The 12574-nt window shown below is 33.2% G+C and overlaps 3 protein-coding genes across 3 annotated transcripts; all 3 read right to left on the reverse strand.

Moving 5' to 3' along the window:
* Nucleotides 1–424: 424 nt before the first annotated feature.
* Nucleotides 425–4577, reverse strand: LOC123692092. The gene is made up of 6 exons (XM_045636739.1): nt 4312–4577; nt 4123–4214; nt 3833–3980; nt 3353–3445; nt 1474–1631; nt 425–634 (listed from the first exon to the last, which is right to left on the reverse strand). Exons 1-6 carry the CDS (start codon nt 4373–4375, stop codon nt 428–430), a joined length of 762 nt encoding a protein of 253 aa, XP_045492695.1. The 5' UTR covers nt 4376–4577; the 3' UTR covers nt 425–427.
* A 214-nt stretch (nt 4578–4791) lies between these two features.
* Nucleotides 4792–7768, reverse strand: LOC123692422. The gene is made up of 8 exons (XM_045637203.1): nt 7609–7768; nt 6991–7530; nt 6601–6769; nt 6326–6533; nt 5988–6138; nt 5574–5903; nt 5324–5492; nt 4792–5049 (listed from the first exon to the last, which is right to left on the reverse strand). The coding sequence occupies exons 1-8, from the start codon at nt 7673–7675 to the stop codon at nt 4881–4883; spliced, it is 1803 nt and encodes a 600-aa protein (XP_045493159.1). The 5' UTR covers nt 7676–7768; the 3' UTR covers nt 4792–4880.
* A 1167-nt stretch (nt 7769–8935) lies between these two features.
* Nucleotides 8936–12187, reverse strand: LOC123691619. The gene is made up of 6 exons (XM_045636108.1): nt 11992–12187; nt 11567–11657; nt 11066–11218; nt 10885–10974; nt 10466–10807; nt 8936–10221 (listed from the first exon to the last, which is right to left on the reverse strand). Exons 2-6 carry the CDS (start codon nt 11637–11639, stop codon nt 9041–9043), a joined length of 1839 nt encoding a protein of 612 aa, XP_045492064.1. The 5' UTR covers nt 11640–11657; nt 11992–12187; the 3' UTR covers nt 8936–9040.
* Nucleotides 12188–12574: the final 387 nt, after the last annotated feature.

Genomic DNA, 12574 nt, shown 5'->3' on the forward strand with positions numbered 1-12574 from the left:
TTTTTTTCGCTACTTTTAAAATTTGAAAAATAATTCAGTCTTATTGCCATACAAGAAAAAAGGAACTATTTGATTTCCATAGATTATAGACTTGGCTGCGAGCTATCATCGTTCCCGCCTTGGTTCCCGCCTCAGGTTCCCGCCAATATTTGCCAGAATTATAAGTTATTTAAAAAACATAGTTCGAACTTCGAATTTGTTATTTTATTCCACATTCGGCTTCGAGTCTTTTAATAATTAATTAATTGTGAAGTGTGAGCTGTAATTTTTAATTTTTATTGGTGTGAACAAGGTGTGAACAAATAATGTATTAATCTATTATTAATTTCGATTGATGCGAGTGATATTCAAGTGCTACGACTACGAGTGAAACAGTGCAAACTGCAAATAAATAAATCCCATTCGGTAAATAAAACACAGTGAATATTTATATATATTTAATGCTATTCCTGAATACTGCGTTTGTTGTAGTTTCTTTGTCTGCATTAACGGGATCAAAGACATCGCTATCAACTTGTGGCGGCTCTGGCGTAGTGGTTACACTCGTGGATTCAGATGCGATGTTGTTGTTGTTTCCTGGTTTGGACAAACCGATGCCACCGGGTCCCATGTCCATACAGTCCCAGTGAAGAATCTAGAAGTTTTATATTAAAAGGTATGTAGGAGAATTGCTATAACAGCTCCATGTTAAATCGAGAAGGTAAATACCTATGTATTTGTGATTTTATACGAATAATTATCGTAAAATACGGTTGTAATGAGCATTTTATATGATATTTTAGAGGTAACTACAGGATTTTTTTTTTATCGAGCAAAATTTTTCCAATCGTGTTTTTAATACCAGAATTAAGGCGATTGTGATGATATTCAAAACAGATGTAAGACAAAAAAGAGATCCTTAAAAAATTACCAAAGTAGTTACGAAATTGGTGTAAAAAAAATATCCCTGACTACCTGTAATACTTAGGTAAGGGCCCTTAGTAGGTGAAAATGGCAAAATGGACTGTTATCTATGAGCTATAATTGAAAATATTAGAAATTTCAGTGCGAAAAAACTTCAATATTTTCAATTATAGCTCATAGATAACAGTCCATTTTGCCGTTTTCATCTAGGTACTAAGGGCCCGTAATAACTCAGCCCCGGAATCACAGACACAATAGAAAATCTATTGTGTCGTGGTCCGAACTCCGATCGGGCCGCGCGCTCGGGGCTCATATTTTTTTTACATCAATTTCGTAACTACTTTGGTAATTTTTTAAGGATCTCTTTTTTGTCTTACATTTGTTTTGAATATCATCACAATCGCCTTAATTCTGGTATTAAAAACTTTGTTAGGTCAACATATTTGATATTGTAGATTACCTAGGTACCTAATATCGATGTAAAAATCTACTTTTCATACAAATAGAACATACCTACAAAAAAACAATGGTAAGTTCCATTATTTTATGTACCTAATACGCAATACATACCAAAACGGGAGCTTTGTCGATTCGTGTATCCATATCCATGCACACGTGGAATTTTTGATCCACAACGGATACATCGAAAAGCCGAATGCACATATCAACGAGGCCCGGTGGTAAATATGGCACAGGAATGGGTACACAGAAGGGCGGTGGATTACGAGCTGCAAAAAATACATTAATAATAATTATTATTTACGAAATTAGTTTTAAATTTTAATGTTATTGTTGTTCCACGAGGACATTGGGTAAAAGCATCCCACACCTAAAAAAAACAAGTGCGAGTCGAACTCCTGCATCGAGGGTTCCGTATAAAGCTGTTTTTAGGGTTCCGTACCAAAAGGGTAAAACAGGATTACTAAGCCTCGGCTGTCTGTCTGTCTGTCTTTCTCCAGGCTGTATCTCATAAACCGTGAGAGCTAGAAAGCTGAAATTTTCACAGTATTTCCGTTGCCGGTATAACAACAAATAACTACTAAAAATTAAAAAAAATAATAATAGGGGGTCCACATAGTACGGAACCCCTTCGTGCGGGAGTCCGACTCGCACTTGGCCGGTTTATTTTATTATTTAGGTACTTTGGTATATGTTGTAATTACATTGCTTCTTACAAAATTGCAACATTCTATGTTCATGGGAAGTACCCTGTGAGTTATACACCACACAGTGTTATGACCTATATCTTCCAGGCTCCAAGGACCAAGCCTTAATCCATAATAATAGAGTTTAATTTTTAAATTTACTTTGCATACTTTTTATAAAGATCGTAACCACAGACTAATGATAATATACTACGTATACAATTCGTAACTAAACATTTACGCTAACTGCAATCGATGATAAATAAAGTAAAAACTCTACTTTCATATGATTCATGGAATTCTTGGGCTCGCATGGCTCTGAATAACTTTCAAGTGATTTACTATTAATTCGTTATATCTCATCAAAACCATATTACTTCTAGCATATCTAGTATGAATAAATGTATGATAAATCACAAACTATAAAAAGATTTACTACGTAGGTAATGAAGTATGATTTATTGCACTTAATTGGAGTTAAATTATTATCATTTGCAATATTTTAACGTTTCTTTTATTCTGTTCGGTTTTTCTTAGTTTAATTGACGTTTTTATTTTTATATACCTACCTATTTAGGAATGTGTGTTACTTGGTTAGGACTTTGTGGATTGCCGCCTAAATGTTACAACCGTGACGGTTGTATACGTAGTATATTATTATTAGTCTGTGGTGACGGTTTGTTTTGCTCGACACCAACTTTTTCGTTTAGAGAATCAGTTTGTAAAATAAAGATGTTTGTATGTAAGCGAGTCCTTCAAATTCGAATCTGAGTCACAAACCGACAGGGAAGATAGATAGATCGATTCGATCGGTGACAATACAATAATTTCATGAGTTTGTACGTATATATCTGTCAACTGTGGTTTAAGCGTATTTTTTAACTAGGTACACAATATATGACTATTAATCTAAATCCTAAATCTAAAACTTGGAGTTATTTCGCTAGACAATAGTTATTTGCCATTTTATCAAATTCGAATAGAGAATTAATTTTTTGTTCCTTGTCTAGGTATTTTATAGGTTTCTCCTATTTTCCATCCATTTAAAATATTTTATATTTTGGTTCCCTTTAAAACATCATCATAACATAAGGAAACAGTACTTAGGTAATACATGAGTTCGCATTTTTTCTTTCGTAGTCAATTGAAAACAATAACACCGATATCAATTTTGCACATTAGGAGGGAAAGCCTAATATATGACCTTATAAAACTAAATCGATTCGTAACGGTTCTGAAACGGATACATAATATGTAACTATGTCACCCTAATGTGGTATTCAATTAGGGCCACTGTGACATACCTGAGAACATTCTTTGATATACTGTGACGTTGCTCATTTTGACTTCCATAGTGAACATCGAGTCTTCGGGCTCATACTCTATTATTGTACATGCTGAAAAGAAAGTACATTTTTAAATCAATCTTTAAATTAATCAGTAGAACAAACTGTCATAATAATTGGCGTAATCTGTGACGTTTAACAAAATACCTAGCCCTGGAGAAGAGGAAGAGGAAAAAAAATGAGTATTTAAAAATAGTAGGAATGTAGAAAACAAACTATCCGCACATAATAATTAATATTTTCATTCAATCCTAGATTTTAATAAAATTCCAATAATAAAACTTAGTGCAAGAAGTCTGAAAACAATTCAAAATTCAAAGCAAGAATTAAGGACTTTTCATAAACAATTCAAAGCAAGAATTAAGGACTTTTGCGCCTATTACAACTTCAGAGTAAATTATTTATTCAAAGAAGAAACATAGACTGTATTGTACTTACTACGTCTATCATAGTTTAATGCTTGGAATCTTATTCCAGTACAGCAGGTGCATTTCAACTCTTTACATTGGCAGGGTCCACCCATGAATGGGAGACGTATGAACCATCCAGGCCTGTACCAGGGCCTGGGCATCATCCGCCGTATTGTCTAAAAAATAAATCAAATATTTATCCAAATTGTATGCAAATTCTCATGATTTACATAAAGTTAACGAAATGTTACATATACGTTATATCATACCAAACAATATATTTTATGTTTACGAATTAGTATATGATAATATTATTACCTCATTTGTATTTAAATCATAATAAACAGAGAAATCAGTAACATCCATAACGTTGTCTTCATTATTCCACAAACCAAAAGATTTTCCGTGACCTAAAATTATTCATTAATTCATTAAATAAATGCAAAACATGTAATAGTTTTTGTGCATAAAAATTATAAAGATATATATAAAATTTGATATACTTACCCAATGATGAGGTCACACCGCAGCCGGCCACAAACAAAAACAAAACGATCCCTTTCATTTTCATTATGCTATAAGTAGGTATATATTACCGCGAATATAAGGTTCCAAACTTGCTTTCTCAAAGTATACAAATCAAATGACGGGACATAGGTATGTTACGTCAAATCAAACAGATATAAAGGATCGATGTCGATTTGTATGCAAGATGTGCTCTGCTCGAACGCAACTGACTTGCGGGACTTTCTAGAGAAACTCCTGCGCATGTAGACGCACCACCACTGGTCATCATTAAATAGCCATTTTCAATATCATGCCCGACCATTTTCTCAGTTTATCGAGAGACACAATAAGATAACGAGGTATAAATTATATATTATCACGTTTTCCATTCGTGCAATTGAGCTGTGTGCACCCAGTCTTCACGCAACGTTAACTTTTTTAACAATATTGTACATGATCTGTTAAAATTAAAACACAGTGTAATTATAAATAAATAATTTAATGTTTGTGCCGACTATCTCTAAGATAAAATATGAAATTCTAATTTAAATGCATAATATGTGCATTCATTAACGATCGAATATCTCAAGGAGTGATCGAACTATATTCTGTTCGTCGTATTCTTCGATATCATCTTCGCCAGCATCTACCACAGCATCAACTCCTCCTTGTGGATTGGGAATGGGCAACCCACCATTTTCTTCTGGTCTTACCATGGCTAAACCGTTTGCTCCCATTCTGAAATTTAAAAATCACATTTAACATTGAATAAAAATTTCAGATTCAATTTTAATAAACATAATAATTATTATTGTGTGCAATAAGAAATAATAAACACCTATATTTTTAACATAGTAATATATTTTACTTTCTTTTGTACAAATGAAAAAAATTAAAGAGAATCATAACTTTCGCCGGAAAAAGTGTTAACAATTATAATTAATTTCAGATTCACCACAAACAATTAACTTTAATACAACATACAAATGAAATTAGATAAAATTTGCCATACCTTAAGCAATCAAAGACCAAATTAAACAGCTCTAATGATCTCCATCTTCCTGTCATAGCCAAGCAGAAGTGAAAGTTTCTGCCAGGGAAAAATACGTTATAAAACCGGGCACATATCTTTAAATTCGGCATTCGAGGTGGATTAATGCATATGGGACGTGGATTTTTGCCTAAAATTCACACATTAATTAATAAGTTTCACGAAATTTACACATAATTTTAAAATCATATTATAATTGAAATATAAATACCTGAGATAGAGTTCTCGTATAGAATTCTATCGTTCATAGACATAGCAACGTCAAATGCAAAATCTCCAGGGTGATATGTAACTCTCATACAAGCCTTCTGCTTGAATAGATCTAAAACATATCCAGTGCAACATTTGCATACGCCTAAAGAACAAGTACAACGTCTATTCGTAGAAGTTGAAGAGCCATTTTGTCCATCCTCTTGTTCTTGCCGAGCAAAGTGTGATAAAATCGTAAAATTGCCCATCTTTAATCTCGACACCAATGCTGAGTTATCAGGCCATTCAGTTTCTTGAGTATTGAAATTAGTCACGTTAACAGATTCATTACCTATAATTAAAGATAATATTGTTTATATTTTTTAATTAAACCCAATTCTTTACAATTGAGTAGTAAAAATATATCGATACTTACCGGCTATATTTCCAGATGCTTGAAAAAACAGGGTCACTGTCACGAGCACGAAAAACGGAATTTTAACCATTATAATGTTAAAACACAGAATGGCGCGAACTTGTGAGTAAGTTTGTTGTGTGAATAAGGCTCGAGTCTGTGCACTTGATGAGATTTAAACAGGTTTTATCGAAGAAGCGAAACATATTAATCGGGTTTTACCAACTTTCACAATATAGTTAATGTTATTAATTCAAAAACAAAAGAGATTGCATTAGTTTTAATAAATATTAAGATATTTCTTACATTACATTAATAATAATTTAATAAATAATCTTTGCTCTTTAATTAATTTAATTCATACTTCTGCCATCAAAAAAGTCACCCAGAGCATCGCCAATAGCATCTAAAGGACCGTCAGAACCACCACCGAAGAGCCCACTCGCTGCATCAAATATAGTTCCTTCTTGTTGATTATTATTATTATTTCCAAATAAATTTACAGGTTTAGGTCCTGATGATACTGGCTTCGGCTTTAAACCCGTTTGTACTCCAGATGTACCTAGTCTGTAAAAACATAATGTCAAGAAATTTGCAAATATATAAAAAAAGCAATCTGATTTAAATTATTTACCCGAAACATCTGAACGAAGCTGAATAGATTGTGAAACCACCTATATCAGCATTGATATCCAAACAAGCGAATGCATTTCCATTCCTAATTCTTATATTGCTTATTTCAGCGCAAACTCGCACAAACGGTGCTCTTCTTGGGTTAATGCATATTGGTGGTGGGTCGCTTGCTGTTAAAAACAAAGTACATAATTATAATAAAGAATCACTACTTACTACTATCATAAATTTTTCGTCTCAACTTATAAATATTTAGACAAAGTAATCCACTATTATTTTACATGCTTTTATATCTAGGTACATTAAAGTTTCATTGAAACAATCATTATTCTTACTACGTTTTTCTATTCGAAAGTAAAATTTAAAATTAAGCTTTGTAAAAATATTTTACCAGAAACTCTGCGACGCACAACTGTGTTGTTATTAACACTTAGTCTGACATCAAATACGAAATCTTCAGGAATAAATGAAATATTTCCACAGACTTTCATCCTGAATCGCTGTAATAGAGCACCAGTACAACATCCACATTGCTCAGTATTGCATCTACATGGAAACCTTATGACTGTCCCGTTCACACCTTGAATAGGCGACTCTGTTGCTTCATTTTGTATTGTTGGCTTCTGTGTTACATCAGCAACTGTTGGTGCTATGGATGTCACAGATATATCACTAATTGGGTCTTCAGGTAACGATTCAATTGGGTCCTGAGCAGGTAAAGGTTCAATAGGGTCTTCTGCATCTTCCAGTACTTCATTATCAACGTCTTCATCGATATCACCCTCATCATTATCCGCGATGTGTACTGGCACTACTATAGTGACAGGCGATTTTAATACAGGAGTTGGGTTGAGTGCTTGTCTCCATATCTCTTTTGGGATGACAAAGTTTATTTTTTCATAGCTACAGTCTTTGTTTGATATTATTTGACCTATAAGTAATGTTGATTTAGTCTTATTCGGAAGAAGCGTATAATATTTGAAAAATGTATATCACGATAAAGACTTACCATGTCTACTCTGGCAAATATGTATGAGTGTGTAAAGGAATAAAATGGAATATTTTAATTGAACCATTGCTTTGAGAAAGTTATGGTGCCTTAATTACAACAGTTGCGGCCGACTTACTGATTGAAATTGTTGTATAGCATGACGACTCCACCTATTTAAACGTCCACTAACAGAGTTTCAATAGCTCGTTCCTGCGGTACGGTCATTGAACATAACAAGTTTAAAATTTAAATACATTGTCAGGAGAAAGTCTTGAGTAGGTACTGCAAGTGACAGTTCGGATTCCTACTTTCTGTATTGGGTACGCAAATTGGAAGTTACTCCTTTTGCATTTTATTGTTTGCACAAAATTTTACAAGGAAGCAAGATGTAATTTTAATACTTTATTAGTTACTAGCTTTCCACCCGCGCCTTCACCCGCGCAGTCAAAGAAAAACCCGCATAGTTCCCGTTCCCGTGGGATTTCCGGGATAAAACCTATCCTATGTCCCGGGGTAAAAAGTAGCCTATGTCCTTTATCGGGTATCAAAATATCTCTATACCAAATTTCATGCAAATTGGTTCAGTAGTTAAGGCGTGATTGAGTAACAGACAGACATACAGAGTTACTTTCGCATTTATAATATTAGTATGGATAACATTTTTATTTTGCTTCATCTCCCTAAGTTTCACTGTAGTTTGACTCAAAAAGGACAATACTGCTTATATACATACAATGAAATTAATTAAATCTTGATACATAGTAAAATATAATCAGAAATAAACTTAGTCAAGTTTGTATAATTCTTGCATATGGATGTTGAAGGTGCCATTTTTTACAAGAAAAGAGGAAAAATATGCTGGCGCTTAGGCTCTTCCATGTCGAGCGAAAGTTACAGATTTATATTTTTTATTTAGAAAAACGTGATGCGTTTCAAATACACAATAATTATAGCACAGAAATGTATTTCTTACAGTTAAAATGTAAGCACAAAAATATAATTATAATCGTTATAATAAATAATTTATAAACAAAGTGTGCAGTTGGGTTTATACCTACCGGTGGATTATTAAAATGAAATTATTTGAAATGTAAAAAATACAAACACACTTTAAATTACGAGTACTTATGGTCGAAGTTTGTTGTTTCGCATATAAGACGATAAGTTTGCATATGTAAGCTATATGACCTCTTTTGGATACATTTTTTGAAATTAAAGCATTGTATAATTAATTTTAATCACTACTATCCATTTATTTATTACTACTTTTTAAAAATTATTATTAATTAAATTATTACTTTAATATGGTAAAATAAAAAGTCAAATATTTTATTAAATCGCTATACTTGTAAAAAATATACATTCAGAATAAATTAACTATTTACAGAGATGAATAATTTAAAATAAATAAATAAGCTAAAATTAATAAATTACTATTTAAATTCCTCATTTATTTCTGTGACCATTCCCCACGCATCATTTTATTTTGCCTCCTACCACTTCTTCTTCTTCCGACTTCGATATCAGGTAACCCTAAGCTTTCGTTAAGAGCATCAATTCCAAGTACATCATCATAATCATTGTTATGTTGCTTTTTATGTTTATGAGGCTTATTGTCTTTGTTTTTGTTTTGCCTTTTATGACGGCCAAAAATGCCTAGCTGATGACCGACACTTTCACCAATTTTAGTTAAATCAAGAACATCTAAGTCTTCTAAATCAAATTGTTCACCTCTGTGTTTTTTCTTCGGTAAAACAAGTCCTTCATAATGATGGTTTGGAAAATGATTATGACCACGACTCTCATCTCCAGTAACTTCCTTGTCAGCTTCATGTTCAGCAGAATGAGAATCAAGGCTCTGTACAATCTGTACCATGTCTTCTTTCACTTCATCATCGTCAACAACCGTGGCAAATGGAATAGTTGAGTGAGGCTTAGGCGTTATAGTTTGAACTTGCTCATAAGTTTGTTCTTCACTAGATTTGGTTTCCTCTTTGGATAAAGTGGGAATGATCTGAGTAACTGGCATTACAGAAAGTTGACCTGTGATATGAGCTAATGACATTTCGAGACCGGGGTCTTCAAAACTGGTTGCAGTTATCGGTGTTGTTGAAACAATTGTTGAAGAAGGATTATCATTCATTGAAACAATTTTTTCACTCGTTTGAGTATTTTCCATACTTGCTGAAGAGCTTTGAACACCTACTGTTGTTGATGTGTGACTGTCTTGCACTTGCACTTCAGAACTAGCGGATACAGAATCAGAAGCAGTAGAAATACTTGATTCAGGAAAACTGTCTGCACTAGTAGTACTTGCACCAGGGCGTCGAGTAGGCCTTCTTCCTGGTCTACGTGTTGGACGCCTATTTACGGGTCTTACTCGAACAGTGGTTGTTCTCGTTACTGGTCTTGGTGTAGTTCTAGTATTAGGTCTTCTAGTAGTACGTCGGTTTGGCCTTGGTCGACGGGTAGTGGTAGAAGTTGAAGAACTTGGGGCTTGTTTATTTCTATTCTTGTTGTTGGGTTTTTTACCGCCGGATGATCCGAACAGGTCTCCTAATAAGTCTTCTCCTAAAAGACTAAAACCTGTATAATCCGCAGCATCGACATCGTTGACGGCATCTATTTCTCCTAAAAAAGAGAAAAAAGTCGTTTAAAAACTGAAAATTTACTATCAAAGTGAATATTCAATATACATGTTATAAAAATTATCATAATGATATTATAAATCAATAATTAAATACTTTACATATCAATGTTATAATATAATATGTACAATGTTAATTTTGACATTATTCGGTAATGTACTAATGTTTCTTGTTCGTTTTGAAATTTAATAAAAATGGAATAATGTATTACAATAATTATTACTAACCGTCGTCATCATCGTCGTCATCATCGACTTCATCATCGTCATCATCGGCACCCAGACCGAAGTCGTCTTCTTCTTCATCATCATCGTCATCGTCATCGTCTTCCGCCTCCGTTTCTTCTTGAGGAACCAATGGCAGGGGGTCAGCTGGTTCAGATGTGACACCTCGAGGACCGAACTTAAAGCAGGATACTCTCACTGCGGCTTCAACAGTGCTTTTAGCTTGTAGTTCTAAACCGAGACAAGCACGGAAGTCTTCTCCTGTCCTTGCGATGTTGTAAACACGTCCACAGAACTTTGATACACCTCCTGGTAGAGGCATGCAGACTGGACTCGGCTTACGACCTGATAATTTGAAAATAACCATTTAAATCAATTAATTCTCATTATTAAAGTTGATCAAATAATTGAGTCATACGTACTTGCAACAGTGCGGTTTGTGATCACTTTCTTGCCAAAACTCAGTGATATCGACATTTTATCACCCGTCAAATACATCAGTGAAGCACATCCTAAAATAAAAAAAAATGATTCAATGAATATTATTCACATATCAAGGAAAAATCATCTTTTAATAGAGTACCAGAAAAAGAGATTACGTACCTGGACCGTTCAAATTAACAACCGGAACTGCGAAGTCCCTGCAGCAGTTGCATAATGATTCCGAACATTTGCAGTATCTATTTAGACTACTTTCTTCGATTTTGACATCATCTTCTTTATTACGAAGTCCTTTATTATTATTTTTCCGTTTATCTAAAAACAAATTATATAAACGTCAATATAAAACATAATAATCGAACATTAATATCTAATAATTATTGATCTTTCAGAAGTATTCATGTATAACTTAGTCACGCGAGCTTGTTCTTTTAATCGCATACCATTTTCGTACAAAAATACATAGAAATGAGCGGACACACTTTCTCCTTTTTAATCGGACAATGCTCGAGATTCAATAATTATATAATTTCAAGGTACATATAAGTGTGGATAATATTACTAAAATATTATTTGATCCAAGTCCATATTTAAAATTATAACATATAATTTTGATGAATATTATACATATTACTATAATTACAAGAGCATATAATTACTTACGTATGTTTTTGGATGCAGCAAATGCTATAAGCACAAAAATTAAAAGTAGTTCAAAAACCAGGGAGAGCTTCATCGTGGAGCCCAACCCTGCCTGAAAGTTAAGAAAATTAAAATAAATATTTTGCTCACAATTCAATACATAACTTTACAACACATAATATTTAAAATTACACATTACATATAATTATATTATACAAGAACTTAATTTCAAAATGTTGAACAATTAATAAAATAAACTTTTCATAATAGAAGCTTTAAAATAAAAGTTATCACCATCAATTAAAATAATAGCATTTAAGTTTAAAGCCTCGATCCCGTTTAAGTCTTTGATATGAACTTTACCATAAACATTTTATTAGAAGCTTTTACTTTTTACCAATTCTAGAAATTTAACTTTTTCGTTATTAAAAAAATGAAATACTTACGTTACTCGTTAGCTTTTATGTTATAAATTAAGTAACTGTCCAAACAGAAAAATATATATCGCGATTCCCAATCGTAGTCACACCTGCACGGCTGTTCACGTACAATTAACGTATAATTATTATTAGTAACAAATAACTGACCAGCCCTAAAACGCAAGCGACGCCGACGTATGTAGCACTGATTTCATATTATAACCACTTGGACTCGCCGGAGAAATGCGAAGTGACGTGCGAGAAAGGAAAACAAGAAAACAAGAGTCGACTATCTCTATCCGACTCGAAGGAATCGTGAGGGAGGGATGGCAGACGCACTTGGCCGCCGATGTAGAATTTAGTGTCAAGCGCACGGACTAATTTACAAAGTATAATAGTTAAGGATGAGGAAACGATTTTAACACGCTATTGAGTGACGATAAAACAGTGTTGTAAATTATAATTTACATTGATATAATCGTGTAGTACAAAACATCTATACAAAATATACAAAGGCCTGTGTCTGTATATCTTACTTTCATATTTCACTCTATAGCATACTAATTTTGTTGTATAGTATTGCAGCTTTGACAGAATTATAATATGTAGC

This window comes from Colias croceus, chromosome 1 (genome assembly GCF_905220415.1).
Source record: "Colias croceus chromosome 1, ilColCroc2.1".
Taxonomy (NCBI): Eukaryota; Metazoa; Arthropoda; class Insecta; order Lepidoptera; family Pieridae; genus Colias; species Colias croceus.

Bases quoted from the DNA above. Each gene is read 5' to 3' on its own strand.
- LOC123692422 (XM_045637203.1), bottom strand. From the start codon at position 7,675: ATGGTTCAATTAAAATATTCCATTTTATTCCTTTACACACTCATACAT. The intron at 7,531-7,608 runs GTAAGTCTTTAT...CATTACTTATAG, and splicing joins TATTTGCCAGAGTAGACATG to GTCAAATAATATCAAACAAA. The intron at 5,050-5,323 runs GTATGGCAAATT...TTTAAATTTCAG, and splicing joins TTGGTCTTTGATTGCTTAAG to AATGGGAGCAAACGGTTTAG.
- LOC123692092 (XM_045636739.1), bottom strand. From the start codon at position 4,375: ATGAAAATGAAAGGGATCGTTTTGTTTTTGTTTGTGGCCGGCTGCGGT. The intron at 3,446-3,832 runs GTAAGTACAATA...CTTTCTTTTCAG, and splicing joins ATTAAACTATGATAGACGTA to CATGTACAATAATAGAGTAT. The intron at 635-1,473 runs GTATGTATTGCG...TAAAACTTCTAG, and splicing joins TCGACAAAGCTCCCGTTTTG to ATTCTTCACTGGGACTGTAT.
- LOC123691619 (XM_045636108.1), bottom strand. From the start codon at position 11,639: ATGAAGCTCTCCCTGGTTTTTGAACTACTTTTAATTTTTGTGCTTATA. The intron at 10,975-11,065 runs GTACGTAATCTC...TTTTTATTTTAG, and splicing joins TGTTAATTTGAACGGTCCAG to GATGTGCTTCACTGATGTAT. The intron at 10,808-10,884 runs GTACGTATGACT...TCAAATTATCAG, and splicing joins CACAAACCGCACTGTTGCAA to GTCGTAAGCCGAGTCCAGTC.